At 43.5% G+C, this 25079-nt stretch overlaps 1 protein-coding gene across 2 annotated transcripts in view; it reads left to right on the plus strand.

Moving 5' to 3' along the window:
• Window positions 1–25079, plus strand: part of TMEM132D (transmembrane protein 132D) — a 597317-nt gene that overhangs the window by 164677 nt on the left and 407561 nt on the right. Inside the window, exon 2 of one of the 2 annotated variants that reach the window (XM_075898457.2) lies at window positions 10974–11862. The exons of the other annotated variant lie outside the window; for it this stretch is intronic. Coding sequence (XP_075754572.2) covers window positions 10974–11862 — 889 coding nt within the window. The remainder of the gene's footprint in view (window positions 1–10973; window positions 11863–25079) is intronic. 2 annotated transcript variants of the gene reach the window in all.

Genomic DNA, 25079 nt, shown 5'->3' on the forward strand with positions numbered 1-25079 from the left:
TAATGAGGGGGGTAGTGGAGGAGTAAAATTCTAAAATGGTAAATATCACCCCTGCTTCCCTCTCCCAGCACCCTGCCCCTTCCCCTCCCCCCCAGCCCCCGTTCCCTGCCCCATAGGCACTCCTTTTCCCATAGTTCACACCTCCCAGTTGATCTCTCACCTACCCTGGTCTCCCAGTTATTCGCCTTACATCATAGGTTCCCCTCTCCCAAGTGAGAGCTCTTTGCTTATATAGTTTTCACATGAATTAACTGCTCAAGTTAAAGGACTGTTGAGGATCCTCAGGTTTACCTCCACCAACCAAAGCACCAAGTGCCTTTGTCCTCACAAAAGTTTAATCTCATGTTTGCCCATTTGAGTTAACAACAAAGTGTTTTTCTAGTGAAGGTCTTCAAAGACCAAGTGCTCCACCCCATTCCTTTCTGTGCTGAGAGGGGCTCTTGCAGGTCCCTTCATTCACTGGCAGTGCTGTGAGAGGTGTCCTCCCAAGCCCTGCTGACTCTTGTACACAATTGGCTGAGGCTGAGTGAGCCCGACACTTAGCATCAGGGGTTCTCCTGTCTGGGAGTGCACAGGCAGGATGTGGGCAGTGTACGATCAGGGCATGATCCCAGCTTCTGGGCACTGGTCATAAAACACTATTCAACAGAACCAAAGTGAACAAGAAGCCAGGCTGCTGACCTGTATTGTGACAAAGGAAGTGCTGCTCTGGAATTGAGTGCACAAGGAGCCTCTGGAGACATTCAGGGCAGGGATGAGGCAGGCTCTCTGACATCTCAGGCACATGCTTTTTTGTTAATTATAACATTGGATTCATATGAAAAATACCAACTTCTTCTCTATATAATTTCTTCTAATCAATGGTAAAACCTGTTTTAAAACTACCATTCTAGTTGCCAGCTTCTCCCAGGCTGATTATTTCTGCTGATTAGCGCTTTCTCTGTCACAAACCATGTCAACAGCCTTCACTTCCCTGTTGGGAAGAACTGTAAAAATGGCAACCAGGCTCATTAAGACAGACACCAGCCCTGCTCATAGCACTGGGATTATGAAAAAGTTGTGATGGGGGTCTCTGGAACCATGTTTTAATAATCCACTTTTGGTTAGGTACGTACATGGGAGACAGACCTGAATCAAAGCCCTGTGGCCAAATACTGCTGGACTAGAGCTTTCAGATTCTGGGTCTGAATATTGCAGCTTTCCATGCCTGTCAATTCAGGAAATATGAATACTGCTTTTAGTCAGATGGCATGACCACAGTTTTCTGACTGGCACCATACTGTATGCAAAATTGACTTAAAGCTGCAGGAGAGTATGAGAGAGAGAGCTACAGGGGAGGTATTGTTTCCTTGCATGCACAGCCAAGATGTAGTACAGGACGAGGGACTGATGAATTGTAATGCCAGCTCTGATAGTGATTTACTCTGTGGCTATATGGAAATCTCTTCATATCTCTGTCTACTTTCCTCATCAATACAATAGAGAGCATGTTAACTACTTGACGGGGATGTTGGCAGATTAATTAGTTAGTATTTTGTTAATTACTTTCAATATACACAGGACATATTCTTTCTCATAATGCATAATTCCTGAACTAGTGAGGATAAAGTTGTTTCTATCGCAAAAGTTGACGTTTACTCTATGTAAACATAATAATGTACTATTCTCCTAATCTTTAATTGGGTAATATCCAATGTTCCCGCTAATTTTTTCCTATCATTGTGTGGAATAAATGTTGTTACCTTCATCGAGGCAACTGTGGATGTGCACAGCCAATAGAAACACATGCTGCTGGCTCTGGACACTGCTGATGAGCTAGATGGCATTTGAATCTCTCCTGGCTGGTTGCCTAAGCACTCACCTTAAAAGGAATATTGGTAACATCCCATAATGTGATTATATAGAACAGTGCACTGTTGCTAGAAAATCAGGTACGAGATTACTTCATATGCATATGCAGGATTCTCTTATTAATCACTGTTTGTATTAGAGTAGGCCCTGGATTAAGGGTGGGGAATCTAATGTCCATGGGCTGAATCTAGTCCCTTGGGGTATGTCTACACTACCCTCCTAGTTCGAACTAGGAGGTTAATGTAGGCATATCGCACTTGCAAATGAAGCCCGGGATTTGAATTTCCTGGGCTTCATTTGCATAAGTGGGGAGCCGCCATTTTTAAAACCCCGCTGGTTCGAACCCGGTGCAGCGCGGCTACACGGGGCACGAACTAGGTAGTTCGAACTAGTGGGGTTTTAAAAATGGCGGCACCCCGCTTATGCAAATCCCGGGCTTCATTTGCAAGTGCGGTATGCACTAGGTAGTTCGAACTAGCGGGGTAGTGTAGACATACCCCTACTTACTTTCATCTAGCCTGCAGCACGGCTTGAGGCTTTCTTCTGCAGTGAGACAGGCTGGTGACTGTACTCCAGTATGTCTACACTACAAAGTTAGTATGTCTATGTTAATTCGAACTAACATGTTAATTCGAACTAGTTGGAGGCTAGCCCTTCCCAGGTTGCCCTGGTGGCCACTCTGGGCCAAACCAGGGAAACTTTTCTGCCCCCATCCCGGCCCCGGAGCCCTTAAAGGGGCTACAGTGCTTGTGCCAGTTGCAAGCCTGCCAGCACCCAGCCAGCAGACCCTGCACCTGGGATGGCATGAGCCAGCCACCTGCTGCCACCCAGCCCTCCACCTCTTCCCAGGATCAGGCTGGCAGCTCCCAGGCACCTGCCCGGAGCCGCAGGAGGCGGGCGACCGCCTGGTCTAGTATGGAGATCATGGACCTCATCGAGGTTTGGGGGGAGGCTTCCAATGTCCACAATCTCCGCACTAGGCACAGGAATGCGGCCGTCTAGGGCAGGATAGCTGTCAGCCTGGCCACCAAAGGCCACATGCGAACCCAGAAGCAGGTTTGCATGAAAATCAAGTTGGTCCAGTGAGACCCCCGACCCTGAGCCCTGAGATTAATACATAAGAATGGCCATACTAGGTCAGACCAAAGGTCCATCTATCCCAGTAGCCTGTCTGCCAACAGCGGCCAACACCAGATAACCTGGAGGGGATGGACTGAAGATAATAACCAAGGGTATGTCTACACTACCCCCCTAGTTCGAACTAGGGGGGTAATGTATGCATACCGAACTTGCTAATGAAGCCCGGGATTTGAATTTCCCGGGCTTCATTAGCATAAAGCCGGCGCCGCCATTTTTAAAAGCCGGCTAGGGCGAACCCCGTGCCGCGTGTAGCAAATCCCGGGCTTCATTAGCAAGTTCGGTATGCATACATTACCCCCCTAGTTCGAACTAGGGGGGTAGTGTAGACATACCCCAAGTGATTTGTTTCGGGCCATCCATCTCCAGCCTTTCACAAACAGAGGCCAGGGACACCATTCCTACCCCTTGGCTAATAGCACTCCATGGATCCAACCTCCATGAATTTATCTAACTTCTCTTTACACTCTGTTATAGTTCTAGCCTTCACAGCCTCCTGTGGCACGGAGTTCCATAGGCTGACTATGTGCTGTGTGAAGAACAACTTTTGCTTATTAGTTTTAAACCTGCTTTCCGTTAATTTCATTTGGTGTCCTCTAGTCCTTCTATTATGGGAACTAATGAAGAATTTTTCTTTATTCATCCTCTCTACACCACTGATGATTTTATATACCTCTATAATATCCTCCCTCAGTCTCCTCTTTTCTAAGATGAAAAGTCCTTCTCGCTTTAGCCTCTCTTCATATGGGACCTGTTCCAAACTGCTAATCATTTTAGTTGCCCTTTTCTGAACCCTTTCCAAGGCCAAAATATCTTTTTTGAGGTGAGGAGACCACACTGAAGATATGGCGTACCATAGTTTTATACTTCTCCTCCTCCTTCTTTCTCTGGCTTCCCCCTTCCAGCTCCCTCCTCCCAGGTTTCCACCTCCCCTCTCCCATCCTCTCTCTTCCCCTCTCCCACCTCCTTTTCCCAGTCTCCCCAGAGGTTAATCATCCCCCCACCTCCAATTTTGTTAAATAAAGAGAGTTTCTATTTTTGAACACGTGTCCTTTATTGTTTACATCAGGAAGGGGGGCTAGGGAAGGGTAAGTGGAAGGAGGTGAGGGAGGAATGGGGCACAAGCCCCCGATGGGGAGGACCGGGGTGGCTCTGTGGGCCCCTCGGGGTGGAAGCTCTCCAGCAGGGCCTCCTGGATCCTGACAGCCCCCTGATTGACCCTTCCCCCCCCCCAGATCGCAGCCTGCAGAAAGTGCAGCCGGGCTGATGGCTGAGTGCTGTGATGTGCCGAGTGTGGGCACTCAGGGCACTCCAAGTCAGGACTACTTTGCTGTCCCTCATCGAGTTGGATAAGCAAGCAAGGAACCCTGAGAACTGTCTGTCCAGGGTGGGTGTCGGGTCCCTTTAAGCACAGCCCTCAGCTAGCCTGAGGCAGAAGCTCCACACCCTAAGTCCTAACCTGATGCCCTGCCAGCCATGGTTCCGGCCAGCCTTACCTTCAGTTCAGGGTCCACTCAGTGTGGACATGCTATTTTGAATTTGCAAAATGCTAATTCGAATTAGTTTTTAGGTCTAGATGCACTAATTTGAATTAGCTTAGTTCGAATTAACTAATTTGAATTAGTGCTGTAGTGTAGACATACCCTAAGACTTGGCACACTCCTCCCCCCACATAGGGCTGGAGCACAAAGGAAGCCCCAGTGCCGCAAGTCAGGCAAGTAGTGTGTTTGTTGGGTTTTGTTTTTTGTTTCTCACTTGTTTGTGGCCCCTGACTGTTTCTTTTGTAGGTCAGTGGCCCCCAACTGAAAAAACGTTCCCACCTCTGCCCTACAGGCTTCTGCTGAGATTGAGGCCATAACATACAGCCTCTTTCTGAAGTGCCTGCAATGTGAACAGATCAGACATACAAAAGTGGGGAGAGAGGAAGAAACCTGTATTATCCCCATTTTACAGATTGGGAGCTATGGCAAAGAGAGGTTAAATAGCTAATGGTAGCAGCAGGAATTGAACCCTTAGATCTCCTGAGACCCAATCCAGTGCCTTATTTACAAGGCTGTCTCTTTATGATTCTCTTATCACATGTGACATGATATCAAACACCCATGAATGCAATAGCCTACTACCATATAGATATTTTTCTTAACAAAACATAAAACGTACCTATTGCATTTGTGTCCTGATTATTTTTCATGTTGAGAAGAGGTTTCCAAAGTTGCAGCACTTGGGCATTTCTGATGTGGAATCTGTTCTCTTAGGCACTAATCACTCCCTCCCTAGGGGCTTGAGGATAATGAGCCTGTTTTAGCCTTCCGCAGTGAATAGCTGAACATAATTGGTATTTTGGTGGCTTAGAATAACGAACATCAGTTCAGGTCAATTCACTACTTGTCCAGACAATAAATATTTAGGTCAGATGGCAAGCCAAGTGAAGAGTAATAAAGCATTTGTGGAATAAAGCTTTGGAAATTAAGTCTCTTTGAATGACATTCACAGTGACCCCTTGTTGCTCTTGTGACTATGTATAAGGATCTGAAGTTGACTTAGAAGAATATGTAATTTATTGACCAATTAAGGTGTTCATCCTTGAGTACGAAGGTCAGATGTTCAAACAGGAAAAGTTGGACTGTATTTGTGATTCGTATTATTGTTTAACAGTGTGTGTCTTTGCTCTTCAGGACTGACAGTTCCTAGAAAGGATGGAGAGCTTATTCCTTAATATGATAGCCTGCCTCAGGTAATTGCTCGACAGCACAGTTAAGATAGATATCTGGCAGTAGGAGAAGCTCAGTGTCATTGAAAATGTTCTCTTAGTGCCCGGTGGCACAGAATGTACATTTGTTCAGTTGCATTTATGTCGTTCTTGGATCAGGTAGGGTTGTGCAACAGCAATTAAATACTATACGTTCTGATTGTCATTTACACTAACACCCTCTTATCCCGCTCTGGCAAAGTAAAAAGGGCTGTAAATGAGGCTATATTCTAATTACATTCCCTGTTAGGCTTCTTTTCATTGCCAGAGAGATAGAAAAGGGTTTTAGTGTGTTTATTAGGCTCAATCATTGAATCCTAGAAATATAGGGCTGAAAGAAGACATCAAGCCTGCCAGTCCCTAGTCCTGCCAGTTCCTTGTACTGATGCACATGTCTTAAATGTAGCCACTAGGAGTTTTTCTTGTGTCCACATCCTATCTGAGCTGTGATATGTATGGTGAGCAAAATAGTGGCCCCTTCCCCTCCCTGTTCCTCCTGGATTTGCTGAATGGGTTGTTGGGGCTACCAGCAGAGGTTGGACCTACCCCCCTCCTTCCTCTGGAGACACCCAAGGGGAATAACAATGGAGGAGCTGGCAGCCTGTGAGTTCCCCACCTTCCCAGGGGTGATGGGGCTCAGGTTTTGTGCGTCTGCTGTGGAGTGGCGGGAAGGCCTCCTCTCTCCACATGGCTTTGGACTCAATGCTCAGGTGCCAGCTACAGGGCTTCGGATCTCTGGCCTTAAGGTTTCTGATTCAGTGGCGTAGCGAGGGGGAGGCAGAGGGAAGCAGTTGTCCTCTGGTGCCACATTGGGGGGGGGTGCCAATTTAGTCCCCTTCTGCTGCCCCTATCATCCCTCGGCTACCTGCTCCTCCTCCGTGTGCCAGCGGTGGCTAGAGTCTTCTCTCCACCCGCAGTCTGATCCTCCTCCATCTCTACCGGCTTGTTAGTGCAGGCAGGGGCTCGGACCCAAACTGGAGGGGGCAGGGTTGGGCTCAGCCATGCACCAGGTTCGAGGCCCTGATGCATGGCGGGGGACAGCATACACTTTTCCTTTGCCCCTGGGAGCATAACACCCTCGCTATGCGTCTGTTCAGATTCCAGCCTCACATTGCTTCTCCCAACCACCCTGCTGCCACCCAGAGCTTCATTTGTCCCCAGGCTTGCTAGGGCTGAGTAAGTGTGCTGTGAAAAGTGATACTTGCAAGGTTGTTAATACAGGTTGAACCTCTCCAGTTCGGTATTCTCTGTTCGGCAACATCCATGATCCAGCATGATTTTAGTTAGCTGGATGTCCTTTTATCATGGATGTGGACAAGTATCCTGCCATCCCATAAAGTTTGTTTGCAGCCAGCAGTCCTGGGGTTCATTTGCAAGTTCGAATGCCTACATTAGCCACCCTAGTTCAAACTAGGGTGGCAGTATAGATATACCCTGACACCCCAAATATTGAGGAGAGATGCACTTCTGTGTCCCTGTATAAAAACATTTGTCAGTGGTATTCTATATGGCCTGGTCTACACTATGGGTCAAGGTCAAATTAAGATATGTAACTTCAGCTACGTTAATTGCGTCGCTTAAGTCTAAGCATCTTAACTTGAATTTTATCGATGTCCATACTGCGAGAAGTTGAAGGGAGCACACTCTCTCTTCGACTTCCCTTACTCCACATAAAAGCAGGATTACTGGCATCGATGGGAGCATCCTCTCAGTTGGAATTAGCGTGTCTTCACTAGATCTGTTAATTCAAATCCCAGAAGATCAATTGTGGCTGCTTCGATCTTATCTGTAGTGTAGACATGGCCTACTAATGGTCCAAACCACAACAGTGTACAGTTTTATGGGTACATTTTATGGGGCTATGGGTCGTGGAATTTTGAAACCTGGGTCCCTAGCCTAGCAGAGTTCTGGGTATTTCTTTCAATGCACAGTTGAAATGGTAAGCTGCCAGATCTTCCAACTCCTCAGGGCACCAGTGAGGAGATGTTTGGAGGAGGAATTCAGCATTCCAGGTGGCTCTAAAGCCACAATGTTGTTTACATGGGTTGTATCAGTGTGCTGACCTTTTCTCGACCTTTTAGTGTTTAATTATGTAGGCCTTTGAAGTAAGCATAAACATAGCACAAAGGGATGTCATAAACTCTGCTGGCAGAAAAGTACACAGGAATGTAACTGCACCATTACTAAAAATATGTTAATCCTCACAGTGCACTCTATGGGATTTTGTCAATTAAGTTTTTCAAAGTCCAGTGAACAAAAGTTGTCCCCCACACTCCTCCATGGAAGCATGACATTCTAGGGTGTTAACTTTTTGTGAATTGTCTATGTGTAACAGATATCATGTTAGCCATTCTAATGGCAGACATTTATTGAGTATTTTAACTCAAACTCCAGAGAGGATGAAGGACTGGTTGAGTGCTTAGGGCACTAGTTCAGACTCCGAAGATCCCGCTTTGGAACCTTGCTTTGCCACATACTTCCTGTGTGATCTTGGGCATGTCATTTTGCTCTCAAAAATAAATATGGGTGCATCTACATAGCAGAGCTTATCTTGAAATAAGCTACACAAATTGAGCTACATCAATTGCGTAGCTTATTTTGGAATAGCTTATTTCAAAATTGGGAATGTGTACCCAGCAATTATTTCGAAATAGAGCGCTCTTCTTCTGACTTCCCTTACTCCTCATACAATGAGGGTTACAGGAGTTGGAGTAAGAAGACCTCCAGCTTGACAGTATTTTGATATTATGTCGAAATAACTGCCTGCTTTGTAGATGTGGACTAAGTTATTTCAGAATAATGCTAGTTATTCTGAAATAAGTTTGCTGTGTAGATGCACCCTATGATTGCACTTCCCTGCCTCACAAAGGAATGGTGATAGTTAAATTCACTAACAGGTTACATACTTTGTTGCTGCTGTAGTCCAAGCATATTGCATACATCTGGAGCCCTTGCACTTCTCCCTCCTTGTGTTTTGCCTTCCCACCCTCACCTATTTCAGGGACTCCCTGGCACCCTCTGCAGCATGTGGTCATGTGTCAAAAGTTGTGTGTGCCTGCCTCCCTTTGTCTCATTGATTCCCATTTACTCCACTCTTGGCAAGGGCTCTGTATCCTTAGGAATAGGGCCATAATGCTAATATGCAAATGAAGTGCAGGATTATTTAAGTCTCGGCTTCATTTGTAATTTTGAATGTCTTCATTTGCAGTCCTCTCTCGAAAAAGGGTGCAAGTGTAGACATGCCCTCCTAGATTGCAGTCTCTCTCTTGTACCCCAATCTCTTACTCCAAGCTCCCTTCTGCATCCAACCTCCATCCTAGACACCGTATCTCCTCCATTAATTTAATGGAAGAATATGGCCCTTGATCTCTTTCAAAAATCTTGGAGTGTCCCACCATCAAAAATTATTACCCACCCCAATCTAGATAGTGCTTGGTCCTGCTGTGAGGGCAGCGGACTGGACTCAATGATCTCTCAAGGTCCTTTCCAGGTCTAGTGTTCTATGATTCTAGGAAATGAATTCTTTGCTTCTGTCTTCACAGCTTAGGATGTTAGGGAGATTCCCAAACTTGAGCCATTCTTCTTAGGTGACAAATCTGAGAAATTGTCCCAGATTGAGGTGTCATTAAAGGAGCTTGTAGAACAAATTGATAAACTTAACAATAACAAGTCACTGGGACCAGATGGCATTCACCCAACAGTTCTGAAAGAACTCAAATGTGAAATTGTGGAACTATTAACTGGTTTGTAACCTATCCTTTAAATCAGCTTCTGTATCTAATGACCGAAGATAGCTAATGTGAGACCGGTATATAAAAAGGGCTTGAGAAGTGATCCTGGCAATTATAGACCTGTAAGTCTAATGTCAGTACTGGCAAATTAGTTGAAACTATAGTAAAGAATAAAATGATCAGACACATAGATGAATATAATTTGCTGGGGAAAAGTCAACAAGGTTTCTTTCTGTAAAGGGAAACCATGCCTACTAACCTACTAGTGTTCTTTGAGGGGGGTCAGCAAACATGTGGACAAGGGGGATCCAGTGGATACAGTTTACTTCGTTTTTCTTCATACCGTGCACCGTCAACCTGTGGAACTCCTTGCCAGAGGAGGTTGTGAAGACCAGGACTTTAACAGGGTTCAAAAAATAACTAGATAAACTCATGGAGGATAGGTCCATCAATGGCTATTAGCCAGGATGGGTAGGTATGGTGTCCCTAGCCTTTGTCTGTCAGAGGCTGTAAAGGGATGACAGGAGAGGAATCATTTGATGATTCCCTGTTCTGTTCATTCCCTCTGGGGTATCTGGTATTGGTCACTGTCGGCAGACAGGATACTGGGCTAGATGGGCCTTTGGTCTGAGCCAGTATGGTGTTCTTACATTGTTATGTTCTTATGTAACAAGTAGGAGAGATGGTATAATCCACTGGACATGACACTAGAATGGGTCTCCAGAGTCCTGATCTATTCCCAACTTTGACCATTGGAAAGTCACTTCATCTCTCTGTTTTCCCTCATGTTTGTCTTGACTATTTAGACCAGTAGTAGTCCAAATCAGTGGTGGGCAATCTGTGGCCCATCTGATTATGGGCCGCAAGACTTTTTGCTGATGTTATCAATGTGCAAGGCCCCGCGCTGCTCCCAGTGGGAGCAATGGGAATGGTGCATGAAGGTGAAGGGGCCATAGGAAAGTACTGACCACCACTTCCTGCAGCTCCCATTGACTGGGAAAGGTGAACTGCAGCCATTTGGAGCTGCAGGAGGTTGGTTGGGAGCAGCATTCCTGGGGATGGCTAACATCAGCAAAATGTTCCATGGCCCACAATCAGATTACTCTGATGGGCTGCGAGTTGCCCACCACTGATTTAGACTTTAATCTCTTAGAGGTGCTGTCTCTTACCATGTATTAGTATTAAGCCTTGCACAACAGGGACTAGTATTGGCCACAACATCTAAGCATCACTATTATACTACTTCTACTAACTATCCAAAAAGGATATGGGGAACAATCGTAAGATATCTCTGTGTGCCTGATACAATTTGCTGATCAAGAACACGGAAACAAACATGAAAGCAGGCCAGTTACTCACTGTCTGCCTTTCCAACACTCCAGCTTCTCTCAGTAGTCACTTTGTACTTCTGCTCTGGAGATGGGATCAGATTGCATCTTGATACTGGATGTTCCCAAATTTTCTCTAGCATATGGAACTTCTAAACTCTCCTTTCCTTTCAACAGTGACCGACAGCCGAGGCATCCTGGAGAGTATTCAGAGATTTTCTTTGCTGCCAACTTACCTGCCTGTGAACTATCATATCCACAATGCAGACATTTCCTTCTTTCTTAAGGAAGCCAACCAGGATATCATGAGGAACTCTAGTTTGCAATCCCGGGTAGAATCCTTCCTGATCTATAAATCCAAGAGGCCACCTGTGTTAAATGCAAGCTATGGACCCTTTTCAGTTGAACAAACAGTGCCTCAGGATCTAATGTTGTCTTCAAATCCATTTGGATCCATCAACAAGTTTTCCTTTAACTGGAGACTTAAAGCCTACATCATGAATGACAAAATTTACCTGAGGAAGCCGAAAGTCCAGATCCTGTTCTACATTGTGGGCAGGGACTGGGATGACTACAGCTCCACAGAGAGGCTGCCCTGCCTGCGTGTGTTTGCCTTCCGCGAAACGAGGGAAGTCCGAGGCAGCTGCCGCCTAAAGGGGGATCTGGGATTGTGCGTGGCAGAGCTGGAACTCCTGCCGAGCTGGTTTAACCCCCCCACAGTGGTGGCCGGCCGTAAGAAAGTGATGAATCAGTCTGAAGGGAGCCCTGTGGAGCTTTATTATACCATCCAGCCAGGGGATGAGACTGGGGAGTGCACTAAGGAAGATGTAAGGAAAAATAATGGGATCAGACTGGGCCGCAATGATATTGATGAATCAGTACCTCCTTTGCAGAGAATTGGAAGTGTTTTCCTTTACCAGACACATGGTGACCCATCCTTAAGTGAAATGAGGTTGGATAAGAATATTGTCATCCGATATGTACCAAAGACTGTCAAGAAAGGTGATATTTTGACTTTCCTTGTGTCTATTGATAAAAATTCAACAGAAGACCAGTTCACTCTGAGGTAAGTTCTTTCTAAATTGCTCTGTTAACCTGAAAATCAGAGATTTCTGATGTTGCTGTTGCCTTGTTATATTGGACGTCTCTTTCACAAGTGGAGATTTCTGGTAGCTTTCCCACAATTTCTACTTTATAGATGTGATTTAAATATTGTTGCTTGTTTGATCCAAACTAGTAAAAGTTGCCTCCTTTTTTTTCTATTATCCACTCAAAATATTGAGCGACCTGGCTGTGGGATAATTTGTGGAAGGCAGGACAGCAGACGTTGTATAATTTTGCAAATGGGACATTTAAAATCACTTACCCATGAGTAGAATAAACTGCAAATTTTCCCCTGAGCTGGATTTTGCAGAGTGCCTAGAACGGCTCTTTGTCTCCTGCAGTTGTTGGCACCACCTGATATTAAAAAACTGTCTGATTTAATAATTAACCAATCGGGATACTTTAATATGGTAAGTGATGCTAATAATTATGTATAATACTTGGTCAGCCATTGTGCTGTGAGGAAATATACATATATAGACTAGAAAATGAAACAATGAATTAATTAATACTGGAACTCTTTTGGGTAAAGTTGAACATACTTCTTGGCTCAAGAAACACTGAGGTCGAAGAATCACTATCCTAGACCTAACATGATCTGTCATTCGAGCCTCTTGTTAAAACATCTATATGCCTCTCATCCTACCTGGCTTGTAAGCCCTATTAGGCTATTTAATATTTTCTTCTTAGGAATCCCAAATATCCTATGATTAAAATAAATATATTTTTTTTCCTCAACCCAGGTGAGAAGTTTTAATGAAAACTGTAGCTCGCATTGCAGCATCACTCTGTTGTATTTGGTTGCTTCTTTGGCAGCCCAGGATTTCCGGCCTTACTATAGCAAGCTTTGAGCGCTTACAGTGTAGCAGGCGGTTAACCAGAAGGCTTCAGTGGACAATAGATGTGCACGAAATACAAGTGACCTTTTCCCCAGTGGATTCTCTGCTTTCAAGCTTGTCATTCTCTCTGTACCAATATCTTGTATTGCCAAGGAAGAGAAGTGCACAAGATAATTTCGGATTATTATTCCGCACCAATGAGTGATGCCACTTCTCTGAAAAAACTTCACTTATGTCCACACTGCAATTGTGTTCTTTCAAAAAAAAAAAAATCAAAAGTACAGAAGGGTTTTTCTGATATTGATAAACCTCTTTCCGTGAGCAAGAACCCTTTTCCCAAAAGAGCTCTTTCACAAAAAGGCATGTGTGAATGGGGAAAAGGGAGGTCTTTCAAAAGAAGAGGAAAGAGGAAAAAGCATAGGTGCCCTGGTGGCCACTTCATCCACAGTAATCACAGCTTAAATGCAAGATAGCGTCCATTCAGTGTGGATGCTATCTTTCGAAAAAGCAGATCGCTTTTTCTATGCACTTTTGTGTGTGGACACTCTCTTTCAGAAGAAGTTTTTCGGTATATCTTTCCTCGAAAGTCTAGACATAGCCTTAGTGTTGGAGGTAAATGTCATAGACTGTAGTCTAGACTTCTGAAACTGAATAGGTATGGCCTTGTCTACACTAATAGCATAGCTGAAGTCGACATACTTATTGTATTGTCTTCCACACGGTAAGGTTGGTGGGGACTGCTCTTCCATCAACTCTGGCTACTCTTCTCATCCTGGAGAATTTCCTGAGTTGACAGGCTGAAATGTTGATCCTCGTCACAATGGGAAACAAAGCCTAAGACTGTGCTTTGAGAGATGTCTTTCTGAGCATGTGGTAGAGATAAGCTGCAGCACACAGATTTAGGGAACATTCAAGCACAGTGCCTCAAATGAGATCTCCCTCTTGGCAAGCAATTTTAGTGTCTACAGTCAGCAGTTTCTCTGCATGTTAAAGATACCGGATATAGCCCTCAGCACCGTCTACTCTAAGAACACTTTTCAAAACTTTAGTGCTCTGCCTTGAGGTAAAACTTCTCTACCAGTTGCATTAAGTTGAACCCCAAATTCTCTGGCTAACCCCACCTCAGCTTCTCAGAAATCTGAACCACAAGAATAGCACAAGGCTGACAATGGATTCTGAACTCCTAAAGTGAGGAAATATTGGGTCTGATTCTTCATTCAATTCCACATTGATGGAACAGAACCAGTGGAACAGAACCAGTGTAAAATTGGTAAGCATAGGGCTTGTTTTTTCTGTCACCTAATGTGATTATTTTCCCTCTCAAACTGTAAGATATGGACTGGGTGAACCATGTGTCTTCAGCTGTTTGACACTTATTATAAAATTGCTCTTTCTGTTTTGTTTTGCTCTTTCTGTTTTGGTTAAGTCTGGCATTTGGTAACTGTGCCTAGAACTTTCAGTAACTCCTTACAGTACCTTGCATCTGTTGAAAACATCTTTTTTTTTTTTTTCAAGTCAGAAAGAAAGGAATCTTGGGCAATTAACTAATCTGTGAGTTTGTTAGAAGACAGGAAGTGTGTCTGTAAAGAATGCAATAATTTATCACCCATTCACCTCTAATTATTTATGTACTTGTTATCTTAGGAGGATATCACTTCAGACATGCATGGAAATTCCTACTATGCTTGAAATGTGATTTAATTATAAAGATGATAGACTTTTTCAGCCTAAGAGAATAAATACAACTTTCCTTCATTGCATTTACACTGAGAATTTAGGGTCTAAAACGTTGATGTCAAAGAACTTATGTGCTAATTAGCTGTGAACATTAAACGGTAGAGCTTGCTGGAGAATTACAATTCATGAAAGAGTTTGAAATCTGGCTTTGTTTTTTATAGGAATGAAATGCAAAAACTTCAGAATTCTGGGGGAAGGAAGTGGCTTAGCATTGAGTGAAAAGCCTGGGTTTGTTTATTTTATAATACATAAAATATATCATTAGAAAAAGAGAAATCACTTCAAATAAAAATATCAAAATGGGACATTTTGGCATAATTAACATTTTTTGGAAAATGTTTGTTTGCCAAAACAAAGTTTTACCCAAGTCAAGTTGATTTCAAGAAGCATTTTGATAGAACTTTTCTAGGTATTTTCTTTGGAAAAAGATCCTGTTGAACTTTTTCTAGCTCGTGTTGCTTAAAAGAATGGCCTGCTGTAATAGCAAAGTAGTTAAATGTGTTTCTGAAGCATCTCTGCTTGTCTCTAATTAAGCTACCATATCTCGTATTTTAACACCTCTGTCATCACTATAGTATCTATATTCCCTTTTTGCCCTGCGGTGAAATATACCTGTCTAACTCAAGTGTTTGGAGTGCTGCTGTTTGTATATGTTGTTTGGCATAGGACAGCAAGCAACCTCTTGAGGAGTGCTAAGAAAGAACTTTTGGGGAAGATTCACCCCGCGTTAACCCCAGGGACTGAGTGGGGAATAGTGCTTGGTGCTGGCCTCTACACAGGAGTAAATTTTGTGATCTGTCGTTATCCATTGGAATAGCATATCAGTATTTAGTATAAACAAAAAACAGGACTATGTAGCACTTTAAAGACTAACAAGATGGTTTATTAGGTGATGAGCTTTCGTGGGCCAGACCCACTTCCTCAGATCAAAAACTTTGATCTGAGGAAGTGGGTCTGGCCCACGAAAGCTCATCGCCTAATAAACCATCTTGTTAGTCTTTAAAGTGCTACATAGTCCTGTTTTTTGTTTCAGCTACACCAGACTAACACGGCTACATTTCTATCAGTACTTAGTATAGGCATTTTTCTATTTGTAATATAATTAAGGAGAGGAGAAGAGTGATCTGAGACAGAGATTTACAAAGATGCTTAAGCCTTTGGCATTCAATTCAGTGCCCTTATTCAGTTTTGAAACATCTATCCTGAATGTTCAGACATGCTCAGAGTCCCATTGAGAAGGAGTGCTTTGTGACTCAGGGTAAATGTAGGCTGTATATTATGAACATCTTCCTGATAGTGATCTTTGTTAAGCTGTCTAATCATAGGGGAAGGCTAGTTGCTTCGACAGTTTAAAACTGGTCTGGACATGGCAGCAAAAATATTCTGAAGGGAACATCCTCCACTGGTCCCCAGGAGGTATGGTGTAATAGATCTCCTTCCTCTCAAACATTTTTGGTGCTATCAAATATTTGCATACAAGGCTGCAGTACTGTGAGTGCAAGCATGTACAGACACCCTCTTAACATCCATTTTGCTGGTAGTCTATATGCCAAGGATTTATGAGTTAAAGGACATTAATTGCAGGGCAATTTAAATCTCTCTCAAACTCTGTCCTATGACTGAAGTAAGATTTTCTGTCATAAAATAGGACCTGACATGTTGGTCTAACATAGCATTCATTTTACTGCATGAGCCTGTCAGTTATGGAACTGATACTTTGTGATCCAGCAGCCTATTCTGATTTCAGAATGCACAGTGCTGCAGACAAGTGATAGAAACAGCAGCAGTACTCTCTGTAAGCTATGAACTTGTGTGGCTGCTAAGGGGACAGTCAAATGCCAGCCTGCTGATCAGCAAAACACCCATAGCTAGGTTTTATTTCTATTGATGGTGCACATTCCTACATGCCTTGGTGCATATGAAAATTATTCTGCACATGAATGGAAAAAATCTTCACATGGATGGAGAAGATTAGAGGGAATGAACATTGGTTTGCAGAGATACAAATGTGTAGGTTTCAAAAGGGATTCCTACCCATCCTGAAAATATGAAGGCACAAATGGCAGTATTAAGGCTGTAGTCACTGCTCCATAATTACATCTGGGGGATACAGAAATGACTGCTGATACCCACCAGTGTGAACAACCGATTACAAATGCAACAATCTCTAGTAGCTGCGCATAGTAGAATAAGGTCCAGCAAGAGGGAAGTGGAGGCATTGGACAACAGCGTTGAGCCCATGGTTGTTGTTGTTGATGATGATGATGATGATAATGAAGAGGAAAGTCCAACAGGTACCACTATGTCTTTTCAAATTCCAGATCAGGCAGTGAAGTGCTTAGGTTGTAATAAATGCACAATTTTCATTAGATAATATTAAAAAAACCCTTCTGAATAAATTGAAGATGCATAAAAGTGAGGGATGAGTAACACAGACCCAAGCCAGCTTTCCACATATAGTCCTCCTGCCTGTGCACTAGGACCCTGGCTGCTAACAAATGACCTGCAAATGGACTGGCCTTTTACAAAACCCCATTCTAGCCTGTGATCCTCCAATAGTATCCTAGATTTTTTTCCCCTTTTTGTCTTTGATGGCACACAGCAACAGCTCTGCTTTCACTTCTTTTGATTTTCCAAATATAATCTTCCTATTCAGTGGTAGAGCCAGCAGCATCTTAAGTCTATCAGTCCTTCTCCCTTCCTATGTGGTTTCTAAGTCAAATTAGGAGCTTGATAAAAAAAATTACTGGATTTGGTTTTTTCGGCCTGTCATGCAAGAGACCAGTGCAGGAAATCCTAATGATCCCTTCTTATCTTTAAAATCTCTGACTCTCTTATGATCAATTGTCCACGATTAGGGAAAATTATGGTGATAGTGCATCCAAACTCTGCTCACAATGCAAGTGGACATTTCTGCTTTAAAATATCAGTAGCTTAATTGACAACATTAATATTAAATTGTCATAATTAAGCTTCAGTGTTTACAAGGAATAGCAACAAGTCCCAGCACATCAGCTGCTAGATGTTTCTAGGCTTCTGTACCTGACCTGCAAAGGACATGGAGAGGCAAATAATTGACCTGTCTGAGCAACCTGAACAAAGACAGACAAGTTAATTTCTTTGTTAGAGATGGGGAAGGTTTAGTCGGGCTGTGAAACCTGATCACACTATTTCACTTATGATGTAAATGTCCATTTGAAATCAAAACCAGAAGGATGCTTTGTTCCCTTGGCCTGCCTTGCCCAGGATGCAGAGCTCATAGCATGTGTTACTGTACAACTGCTAAGATTTTTAGCTGTAACACAGATACCTTTTTGAACTACTTTTTACATCCCTAGTTCAAACTGTTGTGTTTACACTGTGTAAATGACCACTGAAGGCAGAGCTGGCTAGGAACTTTATAATTAACTTCTTGTTGTTATTGGAAAAAATGATTAGTAAATATATCAGTTTTAATTAATCTTTCAGGAAAGGGTTCTGTCCAGGATGGACAGAAGAGAGACCCATACCAAGCATAAGTAGGGTGCTACTAAATTCATGGTAATAAAAAACATGTTACAGACTATGAAATCAGGTCTCTTCTCATGACATTTGGTCTTATGGGTGCTTTTACCCTATTCTATATGGATTTCATGAAGGAGGCCAGTGTTTCTCAAAGAGGGGGTCCTGACCCAAAAGGGAGTTTTGGGAAGGTGAGGTCACAAGTTTATTTTAGGGTGGTTGCATTACTGCCACTAGGGATGTGAACAGGTAACCAGAAAACCGATTACCTGGTAAGCATCACCCTTTCTGTGTGATGCTTACCAGCTAACTGTTAACCTAGTAAGAATGTTAGATATTGTGTAATTGAATAGTCCTGTAACTTCATGAAATTTATGGGGTTACACAACTATTTGATAGTCCCTGGGGGCAGGGGTGGCAGCCAGTGTGCACCCAGTGCTGTATCAGAGGCATCAGCATAGGGTAGCAGGCGGGAGCTGGTCTGCAAGGGGAGGCAGTTTAAAAACCAGCTCCCTGCACAGACTGGTTGCCTGCCACCCTGTGCTGCTGCCTCTGTATCAGAGATAGCAATGTGGGGTGGCAGTAGCCCCCGTCCACTAGGGGCTCAGACACCCTGTGGACAGGGGCTGTTGCTGCAGGACAGCCTCTGTCTGTAATGAGCCCAGGCCACTGCAGACAGAGGCCTGATGATGGCATCCTCTTCTGCCTCCTCCCATCCCCCACTTCTGCCTCTGATAGAGGCAGCAGCACAGTAAGGGGGCAGAGAGCACTGCAGAACTGGTGCTCGGGGGAACTGGCTTTTAAGCTGGCTCCCCCCAGCACTGGCTCCCGCCTGCCTCCCCTTGCTGCCTCTGTAGGTGGCAGCAGGTGGAGGGCAGGTGGGTCCGCAGAGCTGATATGTGTGGAGAGCTGGCTTCTCTATCAGAGGCAGCAACGTGGGAGTGTGTATGGAAAGCAGGTGGATCCAATGCTCATGGGAAGCCTGCTTAAAGCCAGCTCCTCATGGGTACCAGGTCCCACTCCTGCCCCCTCCCCCACTGCCGCTGATACAATCATTAGGATTAACTGATAAGCCCAGGCTTATTGCTATATGCTTGCATCCCTAGTTAACCATTACCCCAGAGCAGTTCCCTGCCTGCCATAGGCAGAGGGCTGTTCCAGCCCTATGGAGCTACCGTAATTTAGTGGATATATCCCGCACCCGAATATATCCCGTGGTTTTTGCAGTTTGAGTAAAAAAAATCTTGTATGCCCCGTGCATGAGTATAACCCGCAGGGTATACAAGACTTTTTTCAAACTGCGGGTGGGGGGCTTCTATGGGTCGGAGGGGGGAATTAGCCACCCTCCAGGCAGGGGAGCACTCACCTCGCCTGATTCCCATGCAGCTGCACAACCTCCAGGTGGGGGAATGAAGAGTGCTCCCCTGCCCCTTCCTGCAGCAGCCAGCCGCCAGCCTCCAGCCTCTGGGTGGGGGAGAACTCATCCCCCAGTTCCTGCACAGCCGCAGGAAGGGGCAGGGTGAGCGCTTATCTCCCGGTCCCCGCACAGGGGGAAGGGCTGGGGGAGTGCTCATCACCAGGTGAGTAACAAAAAAAACGTATAGCCCGCACCTGAGTATACCCCACGGAGGGGGGGGGGCAGGTGCGGGGTTTATAAAAACAAATATAAACCGCAGGTTATATTTGCTATAGATTTACACTCCAGCTTGCCATGTTCATCTATACTGTTCATCTATATGTAACTCTCTCTTTCCTTCCTGCGTTACTCAGGAGCAGGCAATGCTCACCTGGGCGCCTGAGATTTTTAACATTATAAGAGAAACTGAGTACTCCAGTGATGATGTTGAATAGTTGGGGATCCCCTATCCACCCCTTTGCTGCAGTCCCTTGCTTCTAAAGGAATATAAAATGGCAGTGCCTCCACCTGGCTGGCACCTATACACACTTAATGGTGCTCCTTGGGAACCCCAGAAGTGAACTTTCTCCAGTAATAATCTGGATCTAACACCAGAATAACAATTACAAAGAATATACATCTAATTGATTACATTAGAATTAACACACCTTTACTTAACCACTTAAAGAAACAGGGTTTAACAGACTAAAAATGAATAAAATCAATTAGCAAAGTACTCAGAAGTAATAGGAATGAACTGGCATTTGCAATGCCACCATTTATCCCAGCCCAGAGTGTGCACTCCTCTGGATCTGAGTCCCAGACACTTGCTTGCATCGGCATGCTTGAAGGTCTGCAGCTGAAGTGGAGACAGTGCTGTGCAGGTTAGGTTGTGTGCGTCAGTCCAGGCAGGCAACTAGCTGCAAAATCCCTCTGACACTGAAGTAGGCCCCACCAAATGCCAGCAGCTCTGGTTCACTGGCCAGATCACTCTGCTTCTCTTTGGACCCAGAGTCAGTTTGTCTTACTCATAGACTCATAGACTCATAGACTTTAAGGTCAGAAGGGACCATTATGATCATCTAGTCTGACCCCCTGCACAGTGCAGGCCACAGAATCTCACCCTCACCTCCTCTCACCTATATCTCAGATACTGAAGCCTTCAAATACTTTGAAGACCCCAAGATGCAGAGAGTCCTCTAGCTGTGATCTGTACCCCATGCTACAGAGGAAGGCGAAAAACCTCCAGGGTCTCTGCCAATCTACCCTGGAGGAAAATTCCTTCCCGACCCCAAATATGGCGATCAGCTAAACCCTGAGCATGTGGGCAAGACTCACCAGCCAGACACTCAGAAAGTTCTCTATAGTAACTCCTATCATCCATCCATTGACCTATTTCCCACTGATAATGAATGGTCAATTAGTTACCAAGATCATGTTATCTCATCAAACCATCCCCTTCATAAACCCATCTAGTTTAATCTTGAAGCCAGATAGATCTTTTGCTGCCACTACTTCCCTTGGAAGACCGTTCCAGAACTTCACTCCTCTAATGGTTAGAAATCTTCATCTAATCTCAAGTCTAAACTTCCTACTAGCCAGCTTATATCCATTTGTTCTTGTGTCCACATTGGTATTAAGCTTAAATAATTCCTCTCCCTCCCTGGTATTTATCCCTCTAATATATTTAAAGAGTGCAATCATGTCCCCCCCTCAGCCTTCTTTTGGTTAAGGTAAACAAGCCAAGCTCCTTGAGTCTCCTTTCATAAGACAGGTTTTCCATTCCTCGGATCATCCTAGTGGCCCTTCTTTGTACCTGTTCCAGTTTGAATTCATCCTTCTTAAACATGGGAGACCAGAACTGCACACAGTATTCCAAATGGGGTCTCACCAATGCCTTGTATAATGGCACTAACACCTCCTTATCCCTACTGGAAATACCTTGCCTAATACATCCCAAGATCGTATTAGCCTTTTTCATGGCCATGTCACAATGGCGGCTCATAGTCATCCTATAATCAACCAGGACTCCAAGGTCCTTCTCCTCCTCCGTTACTTCCAACTGATGTGTCCCCAGTTTATAACTAAAATTCTTGTTATTAATCCCTAAATGCATAACCTTACACTTCTTACTATTAAATTTCATCCTATTGCTATCACTCCAATTTACAAGATCATCCAGATCTTCCTGTATGATATCCCGATCCTTTTCTGAATTGGCAATACCTCCCAACTTTGTGTCATCCACAGATTTTATCAGGACACTTCCACTTTTGGTGCAAAGGTCAACCATAAAAAGATTAAATAAAATTGGCCCCAAAACTGATCCCTGAGGAACTCCGCTAGTAACCTTCCTCCAACCTGACAGTTCACCTTTCAATATAACCCGCTGTAGTCTCCCCTTTAACCAGTTGCTTATCCACCTCTCAACTTTCATATTAATCCCTATCTTTTCCAATTTAACCAATAATTCCCCATGTGGTACTGTATCAAATGCCTTACTAAAGTCGAGGTAGATTAGATCTACTGCATTTCCTTTATCTAAAAGATCTGTTACTTTCCTCGAAAAAGGAGATCAGGTTGGTTTGGCATGATCTACCTTTTGTAAAACCATGTTGTAATTTGTCCCAATTGCCATTAGCCTCAATGTCTCTAACGACTTTCTCCTTCAAAATTTTTTCCAAGATCTTGCATACTACAGATGTCAAACTAACAGGCCTATAGTTACCCGGGTCGCTTTTTTTCCCTTTCTTAAAAATAGGAACTATATTAGCAATTCTCCAGTCAAATGGTACAACCCCTGAGTTTAGAGATTTATTAAAAAAATTTGCTAATGGACTTGCAAGTTCATGTGCCAGTTCCTTTAATATTCTTGGATGAAGATTATCTGGGCCCCCCGATTTACTCCCATTAAGCTGTTCAAGTTTGGCTTTTACCTCAGATATGGTAATATCTACCTCCACATCCTCAGTCCCATTTGTTATGTTACCATTATCCCTAAGCTCTTCATTAGCCTCATTAAAGACTGAAGCAAAGTATTTGTTTAGATATTGGGCCATTCCTAGATTATCCTTAACCTCCACTCCATCCTTAGTAATTAGTGGTCCTACTTCTTTTTTTGTTTTTTTTTCCTATTTATATGACTATAAAACCTTTTATTATTAGTTTTAATTCCCTTTGCAAGGTCCAACTCTACCTGACTTTTAGCCTTTCTCACTTTGTCCCTACATGCTCTAACCTCAATAAGGTAGCTTTCTTTACTGATCCCTCCCATTATCCACTCCTTATATGCTTTCTGCTTTTTCTTAATCACCTCTCTGAGATGCTTGCTCATCCAGCTTGGTCTAACACACCTGCCTATAAATTTTTTCCCTTTTCTTGGGATACAGGCTTCTGACAGCTTCTGCAATTTTAACTTAAAATAATTTCAGGCCTCCTCCAACTCAAGATCCATAATTTCTTTAGTCCAATCAACTTCCCTAACTAATTTCCTTAATTTATTAAAGTTAGCCCTTTTGAAATAAAAAACCCTAGTCTCAGATTTATTTTTGTTTATCCTTCCATTTAATTTGAACTGAATTAGCTCATGATCACTCGAGCCAAGGTTGTCCCCTACAAGCATTTCATCTATGAGGTCCTCGCTACACACCAAAACCAAATCTAAAATAGCATCCCCCCTTGTTGATTCAGCAACTACTTGATGAAGGAATTTATCAGCTATCACATCTAGGAAAATCTGAGCCCTATTATTATTACTAGCACTTGTTCTCCAGTCTATATCTGGAAAGTTGAAATCTCCCATGATTACGCAGTTTCCATGAGTATTTACTTCATTAAAAACATTAAAGAGGTCTCTATCCATATCCAAATTGGATCCTGGTGGTCTATAACACACCCCAAGCACTATCCCAGGGGAGGATCTGATAGTTTTCTTTCCCAATGTGATTTTTGCCCAAACAGACTCTGTCTTCTTCATTCCATCACTTTTTATTTCTTTACAACCTACCTCTTCTTTGATATACAATGCAACTCCACCACCTTTACCCTTATTTCTGTCTTTCCTAAACAGCACATACCCTTCAATACCTGTACTCCAGTCATGCCTAGTATTCCACCGAGTTTCTGTTATTCCTATAATATCTGGTTTCACTTCCTGGACCAATAGCTCTAGTTCCTCCTTTTTGTTACGTAGGCTCCTCGCATTGGTGTACAAACATCTTAATTTTTGCTGTTTGGCCTCATTCACATTCTTTACCCAATTTGGCCTGGACATTGTACCTCCAATATGACCTATTAGACTAGTATCCACCCTACCCTTCCTCATGTACATTCTCCTACCCCCAGCTATATCCTTTCTTACTTCGTTTTCCTCTCTCTCAGTGTTAAAATCCGGCGTAGAGATTACCTGGACATCTCCCAACCGTCTCCCCCAAATTCCTAGTTTAAAGCTCTTTTAATCAGTTGAGCCAGCCTCCATCCTAGAAGTCTATTTCCCTCCCTACTTAGGTGAAGTCCATCCCAAGTCTTCTTTGCTCCAACCCAGGCAGCACTTTCCCAAATAGCTGCAGTTACTCACAGTTACTTCTATGCAGGCCCTTGTAAGACATAAGCTCAGCCAGGGTCTCTCCCCTCCATGGACAGTTACCAACATGCCTGAAGCAGGCTGCTAGATCCAAGCCCCAGCAGGCTCTCAGCAACAGGCTGTAGCTTCCAGCAGCAGCTCCTGGACTGGAAAAGGCTCCACAAAGCAATCTGGCTATTTTCTCCAAAACAGAGCCAGCCCCCCATCTTTCTTCCTTTTTTTCAAATGCATCATGTTCATGGGAGTTGTATTCTCTAGGGCCAGATTGCAGCACAGGGATCCTCCCCGTGAAAGTCAGAGGCTCCTATAGTAAAGGGAGCCTACATACACAAACCCAGAGTTTGACTCCATGCATTGTTCTGAACGAAAATGTACCTGTAACAAAGTCTTCCTGACAGAACTGCATGGACCAACAGTGCTGTTTATACCCAAGCACCAAGTTTTGATGAAACGCAAAAGATATGCTTAGTGTTTACCCATCTTGAAATTAATTTATGATCTGTGAAAATTAAGTTTTCAATAACTTATAATTAAAAAAAAGTTTCTACTGAACAGTGCAGCTGTTCTTGCTTCCATTCAATTAAAAGGCAATGGTGCATGGTTGGCTACTCATGTGCATATATGGCTTTCTTTGAAACACTGAACAAAAAAATTAGGAAATGTTTTATGAGACTATTAACAAGGACCCAAGTTAAGATCTACTGATTATGTGCACATAATGGCATGCTCATTTTAATGAAAATGGACTCACTAGTTCATGCAACATGCACCATTCCCTCTCCACACTCTGACAATGCATTTTCTTTTTCATAACTTGCAATACTACTACTTGAAGAACAAGATAAATAATGGGCCTGAACCTCAGCTGGCATACATTGGTGTAGCTCCCCTGAAATCAGTTTACAGCAGTGGAGGATATAACTTAACACATACAGTAGAGTTATAATTCACCTATGTTTCCAATGCTTGTAATTTTTTTTATTGCAAATCTTATGATATTTGGTGGGACTTTTTTATAGTCCCAGTTCCCACAGCAGTGGGATTATATTAGATTCTCCTCTTTCATTTGAAAAGGAAAATCAGTTTCTAGCCTTCAGGGCTTCAGGAGAAAGCTTGAAAACACA

This window comes from Pelodiscus sinensis, chromosome Z, assembly GCF_052426305.1.
Source record: "Pelodiscus sinensis isolate ZL-2025 chromosome Z, ASM5242630v1, whole genome shotgun sequence".
Taxonomy (NCBI): domain Eukaryota; kingdom Metazoa; phylum Chordata; order Testudines; family Trionychidae; genus Pelodiscus; species Pelodiscus sinensis.